This window comes from Protopterus annectens, chromosome 10.part0 (assembly GCF_019279795.1).
Source record: "Protopterus annectens isolate FY-2018-M chromosome 10.part0, PAN1.0, whole genome shotgun sequence".
Lineage (NCBI taxonomy): Eukaryota > Metazoa > Chordata > Ceratodontiformes > Protopteridae > Protopterus > Protopterus annectens.
This window is the reverse complement of record NC_056744.1, coordinates 1,170,535,919-1,170,555,778: the sequence shown is the minus strand read 5'-3', so window position 1 is coordinate 1,170,555,778 and position 19,860 is coordinate 1,170,535,919. Positions and strand designations below refer to the sequence as shown.

The 19,860-nt window shown below is 39.4% G+C and overlaps 1 protein-coding gene across 2 annotated transcripts in view; it reads right to left on the bottom strand.

Moving 5' to 3' along the window:
• AKR1A1 (aldo-keto reductase family 1 member A1) overlaps positions 1–19,860 on the bottom strand; it is a 539,772-nt gene that overhangs the window by 161,947 nt on the left and 357,965 nt on the right. For both annotated transcript variants that reach the window (XM_044085914.1, XM_044085915.1), the window contains exon 5: positions 12,458–12,653. In XM_044085914.1, coding sequence (XP_043941849.1) covers positions 12,458–12,653 — 196 coding nt within the window. The remainder of the gene's footprint in view (positions 1–12,457; positions 12,654–19,860) is intronic.

Genomic DNA, 19,860 nt, shown 5'->3' with positions numbered 1-19,860 from the left:
ATGCTCGTATATCCTATCCTTTAATACCCTACCCTTATCCCTATACCTAATATCCTTTACGACGAAAGCACTAAACTGTTGGGTTTGAATAAAGAATTCTTTGGTTGCTACACTGTGCCTGCCTTCCTTGGTTCCAGGTTTTGATTGTCAACTGTTTGCAATCAGGGCTTTCATGTCTGTATGCTACAGAGTTGGGCAAGTTAAATCATTTTGACCTTTGTAGTGCTCATAATAACTATGTGTAATGTAGTGCTTCCTCTACTTTTAGACATCTGCAGTCTCAAGAGTCTTAAGGTTAAACTTCTGTCATGATATGCCTTTCTTGTGTCCCGTCCATATCACTGTGTTAGACTTGAAAGACCTTCTTAGAATTTAGGCAGTTTCACTGATAGTTTGACATTTCTGGTGTCGGTGTTTCTAGGCATTGTAATGTTGAATTTCATATGGGGCTAAGACATTGGAAAGGCAGGTATAACATGCTCTTTAGAGCGTTCAACATTATGAACTTTCGTTCATGTAATATAGATCATATATATATATATATATATATATATATATATATATATATATATGCACACACATATATATATACATACACACACATGTATATAGGGTTATGGTGAATAGCTCGGGCTCAACCTTTTTTTCCCCTCTGTGTACATGCAAACAGTGTTGTGCAGAGGGCCACCAAACTTTAAATCTGCTACAGTTTTCTGGTCTAGCATTTCCCAACTGTGTGCTAATCACTAGGGTGAGAAGTGCAGGAACTGCTGCTGTAACTTATTTTCAGCAGCTTTAGAAGATAAACACCGAGGACACGAAGCAGAATAGTACAGCAGGCATTCTGAGCCTGATGTCTTCTAGTTCAGAGGGTTGTGAAGAGGTGGGGCTGGAAAGGCCAATTCTGGCAATAGCTTAAATCACTGCTAAACAAAATGCCAAGGTTAACCTACAGAAAAAAGTGTTGATGTGGTTGTTGTGGGTTCCCAGTTACTGTTTTGGTGCTCGTACTCCAGCTCCTTTAAAAAAAAACAAAAAGCAAATGGAATCTGCACAAACTGCTGTTTTCTAACATTCAGCATTTTCCTCCTCTGTCCTCATTCTCTGATCACTTTTCCAGAAATTGACAGCTTGCCACTGAATTATGTTCCTTCCAAATGACAGGTGTTGTGTAATGACCTCTATATTATATTTTCCATTGTTTGTATTTATTTTTAACATTAGGTTCTGTAATCTGGTGCTAGTTCCTCAGAGATGTATTTCTGACTTGAACTTCCAAATACAACTGGGCCAAACACGGTTACAAATGAGGCTGAAACCACCTTTAAGAAATGCAACACATTCAGAAACATTTTACAGAACAATTGTAACAATACATTTGTTAACTAGGTAAGCCTACAGGCTACAGGTGTCCCTTTTCCAAAGGCAACCTGGGAGCTTTGTCCGGTTAAATTACTTGATAGTTGTAGTACTGCAGACTAAGCTAGATAGAAAAATCAAATCATTGACTACAGGAAGCAGCTCATTAGCAGCCCAGACCTTTAATCCTCTGTGCTAATGGCCAGACTTTATATTTTTCATTAAAAAATGCACATTTTTGAGTTGTTTCAGGTGTCAGACTTGAACTGAATACACATGCGAGTCAGATTTAAATAGGTTACAGAATATGTTTTTCTAACTTCGACAGACAAAATTACTGATTACTACTGTCAGTAGATATTTAATTCCTTAATGCTGATGTAATTTTTCTTTTATGATTTGACCACTTATTTCACTAACTTGTATGTTATGCATCACTTAGTGTTGCCGCTTCACAGTTCTTGGTTCTTTTGCTTAGTTCTCACCCGGGTCTGCACATCCTTCCTCTGTTTGCATGAATTTTTACTGAGTGGCACAGATTTCCTCTGCTATACCACAATATGTAGCCAGTGAATTGCTAATCCTTCCAACTGCATGTAAGTATATGTTCGTGTGTACCTTTCTTTTGACTGGAATCTTATCCTGGATTTCAGGATTAGTGTGTGTCTGCACTGGGCTCACCAGCATGGACAGTAACCATGTCATTAATAAGCCTTCATCATTTTCATCTTGTTAAGATGTCCCTAACTTTTCTTTCTGGTTGGCATGATATTATCACAAGCTCCTTACAAAGACCACTGAGATACTGGTCAGTTTTTATGCTCAATGGAGTCACTAACTACCAAGATATTTTTGAAGTTGCCAACGCACAATATCTGCTTTATGAATTTTTGAGTCTGGCTCTAATATTTAATCACATTTTTTGTCACAGGCCGTCTACAGTGTCACTGTACCATGTTTGACTTTCAATGATTAGAGATTAGAGTGAGGTCTGCTACCTGCACGAAAGAGATTCTGGATTTATTGAGCTTTCAAGTGTAGCCTTTAATATGTGTATATATATATATATATATATATATATATATATATATATATATATATATATATATATATATATATATATAGATAGATATATAGATATATACATATTGGTAGGGTTATATTCCTGTGTATGGTCAGAGTGTTACAGTGTCTGAGTTTAGCCATAACAATGTGGGAATACTTGTAATATACTATCCTGCAGATAATGAAGATCACGTCCAAAAACAAGTACCTATTCTTTAACCATGACACACAGTTCTTAAACAGGGTGATGAAACTGTAGTCTCTATGCATTTCAAATTACCCTAATTTTCAGGAGTGCCTGTGATTTTGACTCGAACTTTAAATCTGTCCCTCTTAATCCCTCCTAAAAAGGGTTATTTTTAGAAAAAAGGTGGTGAATTACACTTAATAAATCATGGCAATAGTTAGAGTTATCGACTTAATTTACTTCAGAATATGTATATAAATTCACATTCCTTTATTTTGTAAAATGTCTCAAGTTAACAGTACTAATATTTTAGAAAAGTCCCCGATTATTTCTGGATTTGCCTGACTCTGTTGAGATTTGTCCCAGAGTGGCCGAGAGCTATGCCAGTTTCTCAAGTCCTTGAAAGATAGCTTAAGATGCAACTCCACACCTAATCTAAAGTAACATCCTTGTTGTTGTTGTTGCGTCTTTTGGCTTTTCCCGGTTAGGGGTCGCCACAGCGGAACTCCAGTCCGCTAATGATTGACAGCAGATTTTTACGTGCTGAGTTGCCAGCTCTGACGCACAACATTCAATGAAGGTACACCCATTCACGCATGTCTCCACACAGAAGACGCTCTAGCTGAGAATTGAACGGGACAGTGTCTTACTGTGAGGCGACAACGCTACCGCAGCATCACCACTGCAGTACCTAAAATAACGTCCTTCCTACCTAAAAATGTAACAAAAATAAATCATTCCTGCTTGTCAAAATTTAATTTGTTATTGGGCCACTAAAGTGGTCAGTTTTATAAAAATTCCACAACCGCAGTACCTAAAGTAATGTCCTTCCTACCTAAAAATGTAACAAAAATAAATCATTCCTGCTTGTCAAAACTTAATTTGTTATTGGGCCACTAAAGTGGTCAGTTTTATAAAAATGCTTATTTTTAAACAAACGTCATATGTTTGATTTTGTGTGATTACAGCTACTTTGTAGGACATTACTAGAGACTGGTACCATTCACAGATTTTTAAAGTATACTGGGAATGGTGGTTTAAGCTGTGGGTATTGTGTATGAAGTTAAGAAAAAGAAGGTAACTGAAGTTTGAACATTTTGAGACTGGGCAAATTAAGTGCCACTAGATTTTAGAAAGCAACAAAGACAGTGCTGGTACCATGAGAAAAATCAGAATTTCCTATCAGACATCATCAGAGTGACCTAATTTTATTACCTGAAACAGAAATTCTGTTTCTCATCTCCAAAAATACAGCCAAGGATATGAAACGTCACATTACACTTTATTAAATCAAAATAAGAAAACGCAAAGCTTTTGAGCCAAAAAGAGACTTTCTCAATCCACATATAACTTAACAAGAAGTTATGTACTCACCATAACGTTCGATGTATGTAGTCCATCTCCCCTCACATTCTTACTCACAGGTTCGGAGCCAAATATCAGCTCCGACTTGGCCAATTTTTGTACTAGCTCGAAGTCTCTCATTGGCTGGGCCAAGCAGGTATCTCATGCTGCCCTGCTCCATAACCCCAGATCTAGTTTGCCGCTGGTGCAGCTAGGACGTGGTCTTGCTTGGCTGTGGCTAAATACCTTTATTTTTTTCATTTTCTCTCGAGAAATTTGCTGATTTCAACCCAAAAGCTACTTTAATAGCTATTTTGCATATTGTGGATTATTTTTGTGTGTTTTCTTGTCCATGCTCTTTCAGCAGGGTTCTGCTCCTGCCACTATTAAAGTCCAGTTGGTGGCTATTTCTAGCTTTCATACCTCCTATGTAATTTAGGACAAAAATTATACCAGCAATAGCCACTAAATAATAAATAAAGTTGTTCTGACCATTATTAGATGATAAGATATTTAAAAAACATTAGAATAATTGAATGCAATAACATTGCTTATAGAGTTAAAAGCGTTTTATATGAGCTACTAATGGAGACGTCTATCACACCAGAAGCATACAATTATCTGTATATAGCCCATTCTGTTTGTCCTGTTGTTTATGGAGTACCCAAAATCCATAAAAATATTAACAATACCCCAATGAGACCAATAGTTTCTGGCTCCCAATGGGCCACCACAGCTACATTTAAGTACTTAGAAAATTTACTACACTATGTTGATTTACAGTAAGAGCTACATTAAATATTCTAATCATATGTTAAATGATTTGCATCATTTTCTAAAAAGTGCTACACTTGACAATCCCGTTATGGTAACTTTGGACATTAAGTCATTGTTCACAGTTATCCCTAATGGGATAGGTACTGATTTCATTACAGAAGTTTTATGTAAACATAGTGGTCTTCCTTTTCCTAAATTAGAACTCATTTGTAGAATGCTAGACATTGTGTTGGAAAATAATGTCTTTTTGAATAATGTCCTTTTGTTTAATAATGATTACTATCATCAGCTATTAGGGGTAGCTATGGGTACCTTGATAGTTAACAGTTATGCAAATTTAGTCTTAGCCCGATGGGAGGAACTTGCTGTTTATGGTGAGGATGCATCAAGGGTTGAATTTCAGAATAATAATATTGTTTTTTTATAAACGTTTCATTGATGATGTATTCTTTTTATGGACAAGTGAAATAGAAGCACTATACAGTTTTGTTGAATATTTAAAGGTATACTACTGATTTTTAAGATTTGAGCTATAATATTCTTATGAAAATATAGAATTTTTAGACATTAGTTTGATATGTGTTGAAGATCAGTTACACACAGCTATTCATAGAAAAAAAATGTGCAGACCACAAGGTATTTGCATGCAGATAGTATGCATCCTAGATATTTTTTACAAGGGTGTAGTAAAAAGTCACTTTTTTAGAGCCAGTAGGCTCAATACTTTAGATGAGAATTTTGTTAAAGAGATGGGGAACATGGCAGTAGATTTTTATAGACCGAGGTTATGATTCAAAATGATAGAAGATACTATGAAAGTGGTGAGCTGGGGTGTGTTCCACAATAGGTGGCAAACCTTATATGTTTGGTAATGAGCATGGGAGATAAGAATTGCATTAATAACAGATGGTCTTTAGGTTACATAACTAAATATGACAGACATACACTGAGTATTAAAGCTATATGGGAAAGGAACTGGGCAAACAGTGACTTACATAAGATTTTAACTGATGTACCTTTTTTGTATATAAGAGAGAAAGGAATCTAAAACAAATGTTATATTATAAAGAAATAAGGGGAAATGTACTAACTCATGTTTTAATTGTAGTTTTTGTACATTTATAAATACAGATAGGTGTTTTGTCCATCCTATAACTAAAAAAAATAGTTTTAATATTTTTGCCACCTGTAATTCAGAAAATGTAATTTATTTAGCACTGTGTAAAATGTTCCTGCTTCTATATAGGGAAAAACAATCAAAGGTTCAAAGATAGAATATCCTCTCATTTGTCTGAAATACGTAAGGAAGACAGACGCCAATGCTTTATTCAGACAAATACAACAAGCAGGTGAGAACCATATTTTTAAATTTAGGCTGTTACAGACAGTTAATATATAATATAGAGGTGGAGATATAGTGAAAAGGACTGAACTAGCTGAGTATAGGTGGATTAATTACTTTACAGCTGACACACCTCCTGACATTAATGCAATGAAAAGTCTTAAGCCTATTTTGAAGGGAAAGTATTATTGTATCTAATGCGTTGTGTATCCATCATAATTTTTAGGGTAACCTATTAGTTTTTAGGTATATATTAAAAAGGTTTTCAATAACACTATATTTTATTGTATTTTTATTATGAATTGCAAGTATAATATAGTATTGTCAGTTTTAATTATTAATTAATAATTATACCATTTGATTTGATAGAGTGTCGAGGTCCTTTTAAATGGTATTTAAGATGCATGTGTAAAACACAAGTTATATGTGCATTGAGAAAGGGTCTTTTTGGCTTGAAGGCTTGGTGCTTTCTTATTCTGACTTAAAGTATAACATGACATTTCGGATCCTTGGCTGTTTTTTGGGCTGTATTTTGTGATTTCTGTTTGGATCTGTTCAACTGCTACTCCAAGGTTTATTGGTTATGTTTCTCAACTCCACTCTATACTGCATTAATGAAGACAGTGAGACTGCACTGTGTGTTACTTTAGCTCGTCTGTTAATGGTAATCAAATGAACAAACCTATGTGAAACTTGCTGCCATGCTGGGGCATAAAACTTTTTAGTAATGAACAGAAGCATTGCTGTAAATACATTTCTCTGGGACTGTATGCCGTGATGTGGCACACAGGCATAGTGCTCAAAATACTGACAATTGTATTAACAGACCTCTATGAGACTGGCTACAATGACACGGTAGTGAGGCTTGTCATAATGTTGCACTGCCTGGTGTCTGTCATGATGCAGTACTGTAACAAAGCTAGTCTACATGATGTTGCCAAGATATAATATACTGCCTTTTCTTTAAAAGGATGACATGTGTGTACCACAGTGGTAGTACAGGGTGTCAATGCATGACCTTTACCCTTCCATAGAATGGGGGGTAAAACGTGGATTTTCTGGATGCAATTTACAAATTTTTGGCTAGATGACTTAACTGAGATAAGGTGCCTAGGTAACAATTTACTTACAAAGCGTTATCCTCTATCTGTTCAAAAATTAAACATGTAAAGGTTTAGTCACCTATTCGTCTCATTCATACAAAAAATGCTCACACAAATCATCAATGCATTAAATTAAAATAGTAGCTCCAATTACAGAAAAGATCAAAGAGAACAGATTATGGTGGTTTGGGCACATGTGCAGAAAAGCAGAAGACAATCTGGTGAGGAAGATTTGGGACAGACAGGAAGAAGGTAACAGGAACTGAGGATGTCCAGCAAAGAGGTGATGGCTTGTGTGAAAGAAGATCTGCGAAAGTCAGGTATGAGTGTTGAAGAAGGCATGAGTGTGGCACTGAATCGAGAAAGTTGGCAACAGTTAACAAGATATCCCGACCCAATGTAAAAAAATAATGGGAAAAAGGTGGCTGATGATGATGATGCACCCTACTCCTTATAATACCTGTCCAAACACTGCATGTCTAAGTTGTAAAGGGCTCGCTCTGCCTTGATATCTACTTTGGCAAAGAAATCATGGAGGTGAATGGTGAAAATCAAGTCAACATAACTTTTTGGTAGGAAATGTAACTTGGTTCTTGGGGACACCAGGCTCTTATGAAAGTCCAAATAATTTTTCCCTGCACATACTGCAGCTCAAACAGTCTGAGCAGAGATGAAGGACATCAGAAAAATCATTTTCCAAGTAAGAAATCAACACTGAGCCAGAAGGCTTGAACAGCCAAGGTAAGCCTGTGAATCAAGACATTCAAGTTCCATCTAAGGTGATCTTAAAAATAGGGCAGATGTGCAGTGCTCTTTTAGGAACTGCTTGGCCCGTTGGTTCCTGGACACAATCCTGCTCTCCCCAATGTTATTATAGACAGAAATATTTGATATAAACCCTACAGTAGTGGAATAACTGAGACCGAAATCATATGGGTGGTTTAGAGAGATCAGCATCCTCTGCAAGCTGACATAATGAAAGAGCACAAGATGCCCACTCTGCCAAAAAGCTGGGACATTTTCAATTTGATGGTTAGGCCTGACAAGTGGAAAGCTCCCTGGCAGTCTCAGTCACTTCCGAAATATATGCCTGAAGGTTCAAGTAAAATGAAAAAAACATGCTGTTACTCTGTCAGTTGATCTTACTAGATGACCCCTCCTTCATGGGTCCTTGGTTGAGTTATTCTATTCTACTAATCAGTTTTTAGCAAAATTCTGGAAGACCACATATTGAGGAATGCAAGCAAATCCAATTTAGTGCATTCTATGAAGTCATGTACCGGATACATAAGCCTACTTATCCCTCAAACATTCCAGTCTGCACTCTAGCCACTATCAGCTACCTATATAGCAATAAAGACTTTGCACTTATGTATTAACAGCCTAGATATATGCTTGCCGACTTAAAGGGAGCTCCAAAAGTGGAGGCTGGCTCGACAATGCAATAATTATACATACACAAAGGGAATAAGAAAGGATATAACTTGACCCATTAAGGAGGATCTTATAAGAGAATTAATTTTAAAAACTTACTAGGTAAATCTGGCAATGAATACACTCAAGGATGGACCCTTGGTTGCCATGACACCACTAAGGTGGAAAGAAGCAGAAGACTGTAGAAAGGAAGAACTCAAACTGTATACCACTGTACTATCATTTTCAAGGAGGCCCGAATCTCAAGAGTAAAAGTTATGTCAGTAACGTCTGGTGAAAGTGTGCATAAAAGACCAAGAGACCATGCTGCAAATGACTGCATTGACAATTCATAGACACGCATTGCAGGTAGCCATTCTTCTCTTGGAGTGGTTTTGACAGCAGCATTAGCCACAGGTGGCCTGCTGTCCTATGACAAAAGATAATAAGTTGGCATTTCACTTGGAAAGCATCTGCTCAGCAACTGCATGATCATTTATCGCATCTGCTCAGCAACTGCATGATCATTTATCCCTGTATCAAAGGAAACAAACTGCTGAACTTGTGTACTCATTTCAAGTAATACTGAGCTGACACTGAACACCCAGTGTATGAAGTGCTCTACTTTCTGCCCCTGCAAAGTTTTTCCATCTGCAGTGAAAACTAGGAGTTTGAGATGGATGGACTGGTTCAAGAACAACTTGGAAACAAAATTTAAAAGGAAGTACAAGCACATTTTAAAGAATAGTGCAAGGATCTCAAAGCTCTTTCAACCTACTTGCAGTAGTGATGACCAGTAGTAAGAAAATCTTCAAAAATGTACCTCAATGCTGCCAGGATAGCAATCTCAAATAGTGCATAGGTAAGACTAGAAATCATAACAGTCTGGTCATGGTGACAAGCTCTAAAAAAAAAAAAAAAAAAAAAAAAAGAGGTAGGAAATGTAGCGCTCCTTTAAGAAACATACATATGCACCTTGAACATGGAATTACTGAAGGCTAAATTATAAAAATAGTTCATACAGGTCAGGGTCACCTGACCTAAAGATGATTAAGCAGGACAATACATCCACGTTTAAAGCATTTTCTACCCCAAGGCATAAGACTGTTGAGAAAGTTAACATCTGAGATTCCCAACCTCCAAACCCAATGGTATCATGGGGTGTGTACAGAAGTTACCAGGCTGCAAGGTAGAGCCAGATCTCCTACCAAATGTGGGGAATATCCTGGACTAAACCTAGAAAGAGTTTTTTCTATCACCAGAGACCTAAATCCCTGAAAGCATGTACTTCTTTGCCACCAAGGGTGGACAACAATGAGGTCTGATATTTCTTTCATAAACTTCGCAATGATACATGAAATCAGTAAGAATACACATAGGAGTCTCCCAAATTACAAGTCTGCAAATTTGTCCAACAGCTATCTCCGATCTTACTCTTCGATCCAAACAGGGTAAGAGTCACATTTCCCTGAATGGTAGGCTGACATCATGAATCCTCCATTTCTGGAAGACTTGGAACAGGCAGTTTCTGATCTGACATCTTGAAAAGCAACTCAGAGAATTTTCCAGCTCTTTATTTTCCCCAGGACTATGAACTGCTCAGACAGTAATATCCCTGTCTATGACCATTACCAGATGCCTCCATGCACATGAGGTATAACCATATTTCTCCTTGGTTTGTTAGATACTAAACAATTGGCAGATGTCTAACTGGATAAGAAGTCCTAAAATAGGTTTGTCTCCAAGGCATTCAAACCCAAGAGGTCTGCTCTTAACTCATTTATGTAGAGTCCCTTCTTCAAGGGAGGCAACAATCCTTGCAAACTGTAAAAGTGCAGATAAGAAAAGTGCCCACCATCAGAATCTGCAACAGGTGCTATTAAAGAAATTAATGTCTCACTGAGTGGTAGAAGGGGACTTGTCCACCATTCCATGATCCAACAACAGGGATCTGACATAAGGAGATCCCAGGAGTATGTGGTAGTACTGCAGCTACGGACATCCCAGTCCTTTAGTATGAATGCAGCAACTTGAAGAGTCATGGCAGCCATTGAGCCCAGAACATACAACAGACTCCATTGTCTGGAATCTGCTTTGAACCCTCATCCTGTCAGCCAAAGCTTTGAGCTTCTGGATCATCTCCAGCAGCAGGAACAACACACAAAAAACAGTGTCCGCTCCATGCTTAAGAGGGGTAAATTCTAAGCAGAAGTCAGAGAGAACATCTCCCATTCTATGGTAACTAAACACAGCAGCTAAAGTAGGACCCACTGCAGGATAATTCCAGAAGGTCAACATATGTATATGCAAGATGGTTGTCCAAACAAGGCTTTAGCCACAATGTTAAACACCCTGTATATGGATGAAAGCCCAAATAACAAAAACGCCATAATCACAGTGGTGTCTACTCAAAACAAGGCAGAAGAACCTCTGATGCAGATTCCAGAGAATGATTCACCAAAAGGCATCCATCAGGTTTAGTGACACCATCCAGGCATCCTGTGGCAGGAGCATAAATATTTGAAAAGCCACTATATGGAACCAAATAAGCAGGCATACTGATTGAAGTTGTTGATGTCCACACAAGGATGGAAATTGTTAATTACCCCTGGAGTTAGGAAAAAGGAGGAGTAAAAGTAGATATCCTGGTATGAAGGATGGGCAGCCTCTAGAAACCTTTCCAACAGTAAGGTTTGGGCCAACAATCCTAATAATATTGCTTGATCCTTTAGTAGTTATTGGAAAAGCAGCAGGAAGAGTAAATCAGATTCAGTGCAATACACTAAGGCAATAACCCCCCTCCCCCAAAAAGAAATAAGTAACACCCCCTGTCGGAGGAGCAGCAGTAACAAAAAAAAAAAAAAAACATGAAAGAGACCTGGGGTCATCATACCAAGTGTCCTGTTACTACTGTTGCATAGTCATATCTATTCCCTCTTATATCCAGATACAATTTAACTATTATCATCCCTAAATAATCCTATAGTCTAAGCTGTCTCTCAGTCTTTTTTTTTTTTTTAATTTTATGGTACTCAACAGATAGAAATAGTGTGGTGAGGTAAAGTATTAATAATATCAAATCTCTCTTTACTGAATCCTACTCTTACACTCACCTTTATTGACTTGGGGATGTTTCCCTCTCACTATGGAAGATTGTTGAACACAAGAAAAAGATGGTAATAGAAAATACTATGTACATATCTGTTGTGAATGCATTACCTTGTACACTATAACTGCCCTACTGCCATGTCTTATGTGCACACATTGTAAAGCATTTTTTATATTTGTTGTTCATAAATCATCTATGGAGCCTTTTTCCACAGGCCTCCACTGAAAATTCAAAAGCAGTAAATAAATAAATAAATCAAAGCAATGCAGAAATACAACTTCTGATTGAATTAAACTACTTTATAAAAGAGAAACACCAAAGTAGCAAAAGAAAGTTGCATGTATGAGTAAAAGGAAAACAATCGCAATGTGTGTTTTGCCTCACTACCAGGGCTTCACACCTGAGTAAATCCCAGAAACTGCTCTGTTTTCTAGGCATCCACGCATATCGCATTTGCCACTTGACTGTTTTTCTACCGAAAGTTATTTAATTTAGTCAAACTTAATTTTCAGCAGTTCTTTTAATATTCAAGATAGGCAGCTTTTCTTCTGCTAGTGTGTCCATTTTTGTATTTAAATGTAAAACAAGTAATATAGAAAAGCAAAAAAACATGTAAGGGACTCAAAGATGAACAAGGGAAAAGGCACAATAAAGAAACAGGGCAATTATCCTCATAGAGAGAGATGACAGCACCTTATATGCATCTCTCTCAGGACACAGGAGATAAAGAAAATGTCGCCCACTGGTAGAACATGTACCTGTAAGACAGCAGGCTTGATGGTGGCTATGCTGATAACATCATCAATCTGTCGACTGTTAAAGTTTGAAACTCCGATAGCTTTTACCAGGCCTTTCTCCACCAACTTCTCCATGGCTTTCCAAGTCTCCTTATAGTCAATGTAATCATAACGGATAGTGCCATCTGGATTTTTAGGGAAAAGCTCATCACCACGCCTACAAAAAAAAAAAAAAGTTTTAAAAGTCAGCAAAATCATACAACTAAGTACATCTTGCAATTTTGCCTTTTGTGTTCTACTTTACTACTTGATGACCAAGTCCATAACCTGGTGGTGTAAAAATGCTGTAAGATTATTTTAGGTCTTTCCATCTATATGAGAGTTTACTTCAGCACAAAAACAATTAGTCTAGGAGGTTACTTCTGCAAAGAATCAGTCTCCTCATCTGAATGATATAATGGTAGAATGTGCAGTAAAGTCTTACCTGCTACTGAAACACGCTTTCACAAGAAAGATGCAATGACTGCAAATATAACAACTATCAAAGCTTTTGATTTCAAAGAAACTTCCTCTGCATCAAGATGATGTTGGAAGACGTACATGCAAAGCATTCTAGGAGACAGAGTACTGCAAGCACTGCATACCACAGCCACTGAAAACAACTGCATTTGTGCTGACAACAGAACAAAAGTATTTAAACTGACAACAGAAAAAGACAAATAACTATAACATTGAAATATGGAAAAGAAAACTGGAATAGAGTGTCAGAGTTAATGTCAGAAAACTAACAGCAAGAAAAATGAGGCAAGGGGATTAAGACATAGAGCAAGTTTGCAATAGGGTGGTAAAATACTATGTACTTGTTTTTCTCTTTCCCTTGTAGGAAAGAAAAATCATTTGATGCTGAAAAGCACGAATGACGTAAAAGCACTTTTATGGTTCAACTTTAATTTTTTTTCTATCCGGAAGAAGGAAAAGAGGTACAATACAGTTATACATATAGTTAAACCAGAGCCTTAAAAAGTTTCTGCCTCACCAACCCACAGAAAGGCTGGTCTTATAAAAACATAGTAAAATTCCATTAAAAATTCTTGCTGAAATGTCATCCAAAAATTGGCCAATGCAAGAAGTGTACCTGCTATAATGCCTAAAGTACAGTTGTGTAACTACCATAAATGTAGATGTTCGAGTGTATTAGCTGTTGCAGTCATTACTCTTGGGTTATCCTGCTGGCAGGCTACCCTCAGTCGGCTAGAATTCCAAAGTCTAGGTCCGGCGTCGGTTGCTGTCGCCTCTTCCTTGACGTCCGTGCGCCAGGGGTATAAAAGATGCAGCCAATGCCATTTTCTTCAGTTTTTCTTGCCCCAGATGTCAGGTGCCCCCAAATTGGTAGGCTGAAAAATATGCCAATAAAAATGCATGCACAAAAATAACATTTCCTTCATCTACAAGCAAATACACCAAAAAGGTTGTATAGGATAGAGAAGTGTAGATAAGTCCCAGCAAAGAAAAGGGGGATTGGTGGGTGGGTAACCATGGGCTGCAACAGTGAATACACTTGAACATCTACATTTATGGTAGGTACACAACTGTACTATGTTCATCATGTTTCACTGTTGCAGTCACTACTCTTGGGTTGAATCCCAAAGCTGAGGATGGGTGACTGGGCTAAATAGGATTAGGAGAGGCTATGAGGCCCTGCAGAACTGCAATGGCAAAGCCTGTTCTGGAGTTAAAGAGGTAAGTGGTAACGCTTTGTGAAGGTGTGCACTGAACTCCAAGTTGCAGCCTCTAAGATATCTTTGGTTGGTACTCCTCTGAGGAAGGCTGCTGAAGTGGCTGCTGCTCTGGTGGAATGAGGCCTAATGCCCTTAGGCACTGATTTGCCATGTTGAAAATATCAGAAACGGATGCAATGGCCTATCCATTTAGAAATGGTCTGTTTTGAGATAGCCTTTCCTTGTGATCCTGCAGCATATGACAATAAAAGTTGCTCAGTCTTTCTGAAAGCTTTAGTTCTGTCCAAGTAGAAGTGTAACTGCCTGTGTATGTCCAAAGAATGCAGAATTTTCTCACCCTTGTTCTGTGGATTTGGATAAAAGGTAGGCAAGTGAATGGTTTGGTTGAGGGCCACACTGGACACCACCTTAGGCCTAAATGTAGGGGTTTGTCCTCAGAGAAACCCTGTCTGGATGAAAAATGATGAAAGGTTCCACAGCCATGAGTGCTTGTAACTCCGAGACTCGCCTAGCAGAGGTTATTGCTAGGAGCAGAGCTGTTTTCCAGGATAAGAATTTTATATCTGTTGTTGATGCTGGCTCGAAAGGAGGCAGTGTGAGTTTTTCCAAAACATAATTGAGGTCCCAGGCCGGAATTGGTGCTCTCCTTGGAGGCCTAATGTTTTTGGCCCCTCTGAGGTACTGCCTTATTAAAGGATGAGAAAAGATAGGTGGTTCCGTATTGTAATGGGCTGAAATGGTAGAGGCATGAATCTTAATAGATGAGAAAGAAAGGCCTTTGTTTAGCATCTCAGTTAGGTATTGTAAAATCTGATGGATATTTGATACACACGTGCCAATGCCTTGTTCCTGGTTCCAAGCACAGAATCTCTTCCATTTTTCTGCATAAGATTTTCTGGTACTGGGCCACCTGGCCTCCAAGATAACATCCATAACAGCTTTTGAAAGAAGAGTGTTCTGAATAGCTACATTATCTGCCATGCTGCTAGATTTAAGGTCCTGAGTTGGCTGTGCAGGATCTGATTGTTTTGTTGGGTCAGCAAGTGAGACGTTTGAGGCAATATCCATGCTGGACCTTGAGACAGGCTCTTTAGGATTGGGTACCAGTGTTGCCGTGGCCAATCAGTATCATTTTTGGCATCTCTTGTCTGACCTTTAGGAGTACCCTGATAAGGAGAGGCAGAGGGGGAAAAGCATATACTGTTAGATTTTTCCAGCTGAAGGATATGGCATCCACTTTCCATGCTTGCTTGTGATCAATTCTTGTGCAAAATCTCTGCAATTGGCAGTTGTGAGGAGAGGCAAATAGATCTATGTCTGGGCATCCCCATTTCCTTATTATCATGCTGAAGACTTGTGGATCCAGTTTCCATTCGTAGGGATTCATGAGGTTTCTGCTTAGTTCGTCTGCCAGAGTATTTGTTTTTCCTGGCAGGAATTGTGCTTGCAGGTGAACTTGAAAAGCCAATGCTGTGTCCCATAAGGTCATTGCTTGTCTGCAGACGGGGTAGGAATGTGTACCTCCCTGCTTATGTACCATATGACTGTAGTGTTGTCTGTCTTTATCAGTAACTGTCCTGGATGGAGCAGGTCCTTGAAAGCTGTCAGGGCATTTTGAACAGCTAGCATCTCTTTTTGATTGATGTGAAGATGCATCTGGTTTGCAGGTCATGCGCCCTGAATATATTTTCCTGCCATATGGGCCCCCCAGGCATAATCTGATGCATCCGTTGTCAGTGTCTGTCTGGCTGTGGGTAAACTGAATGGCAGACCCTTGTTGTGGTGACAGGCTTCTGCCCACCATCGAAACTCCTGTTGCAGGCAGGGAATGAGTGCAATTACTGTCTCCAGGCTGTGGCAATGCTGAGTCCAAACACTTTTTAGATACCATTGTAGTTTCCTCATATGCAGCCTGGCATATGGAATTAGTAGAATGCAGGATGCCATGAAACCAAAGGCATGCAGGATTTTCCTTGCAGATAAGTGGGTTTTTGTTGCCAATTTCTTGAAGTAAGTAGTCAGTTGCTTTTGTTTGTCTGGCATGAGATAAGCCATCTGGGCAGTTGTATTTAAGCTTGCTCCCAGGAATATTATCTCTTGAGGGGGCACTAGTTTTGATTTCTTTTCATTTACTGTGTACCCTAGGGCAATTAGTAATCTTTTTACAAACGCCAGATGCTTTAGAAGAATGTCTTTGTTCTTTGCTTGAATTAGGCAGTTGTCCAAGCAGGGATATATCTGAATTCCTTTTTGTCTGCAAAACGCAATTACTGGTGCCAGGCATTTTGTGAAGACCCTGGGCGCAGTAGATAAGCCAAAGGGCAGTGCAGAGAATTGGTAATGCATTGAGCCAGCTATGAATCTGATGTATCTTCTGCAAGATTGTCTGATTGGGACATGCAGGTTAAGCCTCTTTTAGCTCCAAAGTTACGAGCCAAGCCTTCTTGCCCAACATGGGCAGTAGCTACTGTAGAGTCAACATCTTGAATTTTGGAAGTTCCAGAAACGTATTCAGTATAGACAGGTCCAGTATTGGTCTCCATGTTTTGTCCTTTCTGGGTACTAGGAAAAGTCTGGAGTAAAATCCTTGCCCCTGCTCTTGGTGTGGTACTTGCTGAATGGCCCTCATGTCCATGAGGGCTGTAATTAGTTTTTGTGCCTCTGCCCATTGATTGTGTGGCAGGTCTGGCATACCTTTTGACCTTGGTAGAGTGTGAAAATGGAACCTATAGCATTGGGACACTATGTTCAGGACCCATTTGTCTTGGGTAACCATTTGCCGATTTGATGAAAAAAGTGCTAGTTTTCCCCCTAAGGGGGCTGCCAAAAGAAAAGTGCTTGGATCTGGTAGAGGAAAGTCATTGGGACTGTTTCCTGTAAGGTTGTGATTTGTCGTCTTTGCTTTTGGAGGTAGGAGCATCCCATTGTTTAGGCCCGTATGAGCCCTGGGGCTGAGATCTGCCTCTGGGACGCCTGTATCTGCCTCTTTGTGGTCTTGTCTGACACTGGAAAGGACCAATTTTTAGAAGGCCAGTTCCTGCTAAACCTGGGTGGCTGTACCTGTAAGAAATCCTTGACTGTCTGCGTGGATTTTGCTTTATCCTCCATTTTTTTCAACACCTCTTCTGTTTAGTACCAAACAAAGTATCATGCTGTAATGGTGCATCTAATAATTTTGCTTTAACATGATCAGGCAGATTCTGTTCCTTTAACCAAGCATGCCTTCTAATAACAGAACCTGTAACAGCGGCCCTGCAAGAGGCCTCCAGTGAATCATAACCACATTGCAAAGTATGCTTTCCCACTTGTTCAGCTGCATGCAATAAATCCTGCAATTCCTTGTTCTCTGAACATTCAGTATATGTCAACAATTTCTGTTTAAGCAGTGACATTAAATATTGCTGATATGTAAGCATATGAAACTGACAATTTAAAGCCCTTACAGCCAGGGTAGCAGAAGTGTAGACTTTTTTCCCCCCTCTGTCTAGAGCCCTAGAATCCCTATCAGAGGGGACAGGGTTTTTTACAGTGGAAGCTTTAACCCCTTTGGGACCCTGAGATATAGTTTCTGGGTCAGCAGCGGGGTTTTTATATAGGAATTTATGAGAATCCGGGACCTTGTAGTATTCTGTCTGGCTTAGCAGGTGCACAGGCCGGACTCTGGAAACACATCATCTACAATGTCTAGAACAGGTGGAATAGCAAGGGGTCTGTGCTGAGAAAGTAGCAGAAAGTCCCTGAGCCTTTTCTTAGATTCAGAATAATCTTGGCTCTCCCAGTGGAAATGCTTCCTCATGGTATGCAGGGTTTCCCCAAAAAAATAATCCTCAGGAGGAGAGGCTAAAGGAATGGATTCTTCAGCATCAGAATCCTCATAAGGAAGCATGGAGTAATCCTGTTCAGAAGAGGAATCAGTGGAAATAGAAACCTGATCAGAAGAATCATACTCTTGTCTCTTGCCTAGGCCTCTTATCAGGAGGGGGATGGGAGCCCCTGATCAAAGTAATTAGGTCTTCGGCCATTTTAAGCATCTGTTTTTTACGCATGGTAGTCTGAGTAGGAGAATGCTGTACTTGTTTCTTTGTCTTTAGAGCTGCTTTAGTCTTTGAAGCTGAAGATGGCTTAATATATAGCTGTGTAGGTCTGAAGACACCCTCAGAAGCCGATGCCTGCTCAGCGGCTCCGGACCCATCTGAGGGAATGATTTCCGAGTGTCCAATACCTTGCGTATACGGAGGCCCAGTCGGCTCCACGTGGGAGTCGGAAGCGGCCTGTGGCTCTGAGGTAGCGGGTGCCAGGGGCTGCGAAAGCGCCTCACTGAGAACCAGCGAACCGGCGACTGGCCTAGCAGAGGCTTCGCCGTCGGTTTTGGACCTCGGATGCCTATCCTTTTCCTTGTCCTTGCATTTTTTGTAAACTCTGGTTGTCGGCTGGTCCGACGGCATTATATAATTAAATCTTCGGCCAAAGTAATGAAATGCAAAATCGAACCGACGCTTGATAGTGCGTTGGTTAAATCTAGCACAAAACCGACAGCTAGCAATGTTGTGATCAGGGCCTAGGCAAGGAATACAGTAAGAGTGAAAATCCTTATGAGGTATTTGCTTCCCACACGAAATACAATTGTTAACTTTTTCTGATATCGGTCTGGAGCAAGAAAAAAGTTTCCCCAACGGGGTACTTAGCTTTAATGAAGACTTCAGTTCTGAAATTCGGATTTGAAAATCTTAGGAGTCGGCCGACCAGCACTTGCAAACTGCTTTTGCTTCGGGCACCGCACAGCAAGAAAGACTGAAGAAAATGGAGTCGGCTGCATCTTTTATACCCCTGGCGCACTGACATCAAGGAAGAGGTGACAGCAACCGACGCCGGACCTAGACTTTGGAATTCTGGCCGACTGAGGGTAGCCTGCCGGCAGGATAACCCAAGAGTAATGACTGCAACAGTGAAACACGAACATCTGCAACTGTCAGAACTGCAGATTTATACGCAAATGTAGGAGACTACATGCAAAGCTCAAGGTTTCAGAATCTCTGAGTACTTCCCTTACTCTGCAGTACAGCAACTTTAGTGATGGTAAATGCAGTTAACATGAATGTGAGGGTACAGCTTCTTACATTGGGAGTGCAAGAGGTTTCAATCCCACCCCACTTGCAAAAACATTTTTTGCTCTAACGACTTTAGGATTTGGTTTTACTTGTGAAACTGCTCTTTATTTTTCATGGTACTGGGAATCCTAACATCAGGCCTTGCACTTCTGATACACAGCTGTACAAAACTTCATCTCAACTTCAAAAACAACTGATCAAATAAGCCAAACTGTGGTAAGCTGTCATTTACTCCGGCATTGCTTGCTTGTTCAAAAAAAAAAACGTATTTACATTACTGATATAATAAATGAAAGTCAACCTTTACGATATCTTAAACGCCATAGTAACAACAACAAAACTGAACAGCCTGCAATAACCACCTGGAAATTATCGGTCTGGAACTACTTGTCTTTTCTTCTTATCCTCATATGAAATAAAGAGTTGGCCCTCCAGCCTGAAATCATTTGTCTTGTCCAAGCTGTATGTGATCTATCTGTGGACATTAAGGGAATGGAGCATTCTTTCCCTACTATTCTTAAATTGGGGAAGGAAAACAGGAAGGTGAATAGACTAACAGATTGAACTCGTACCATTT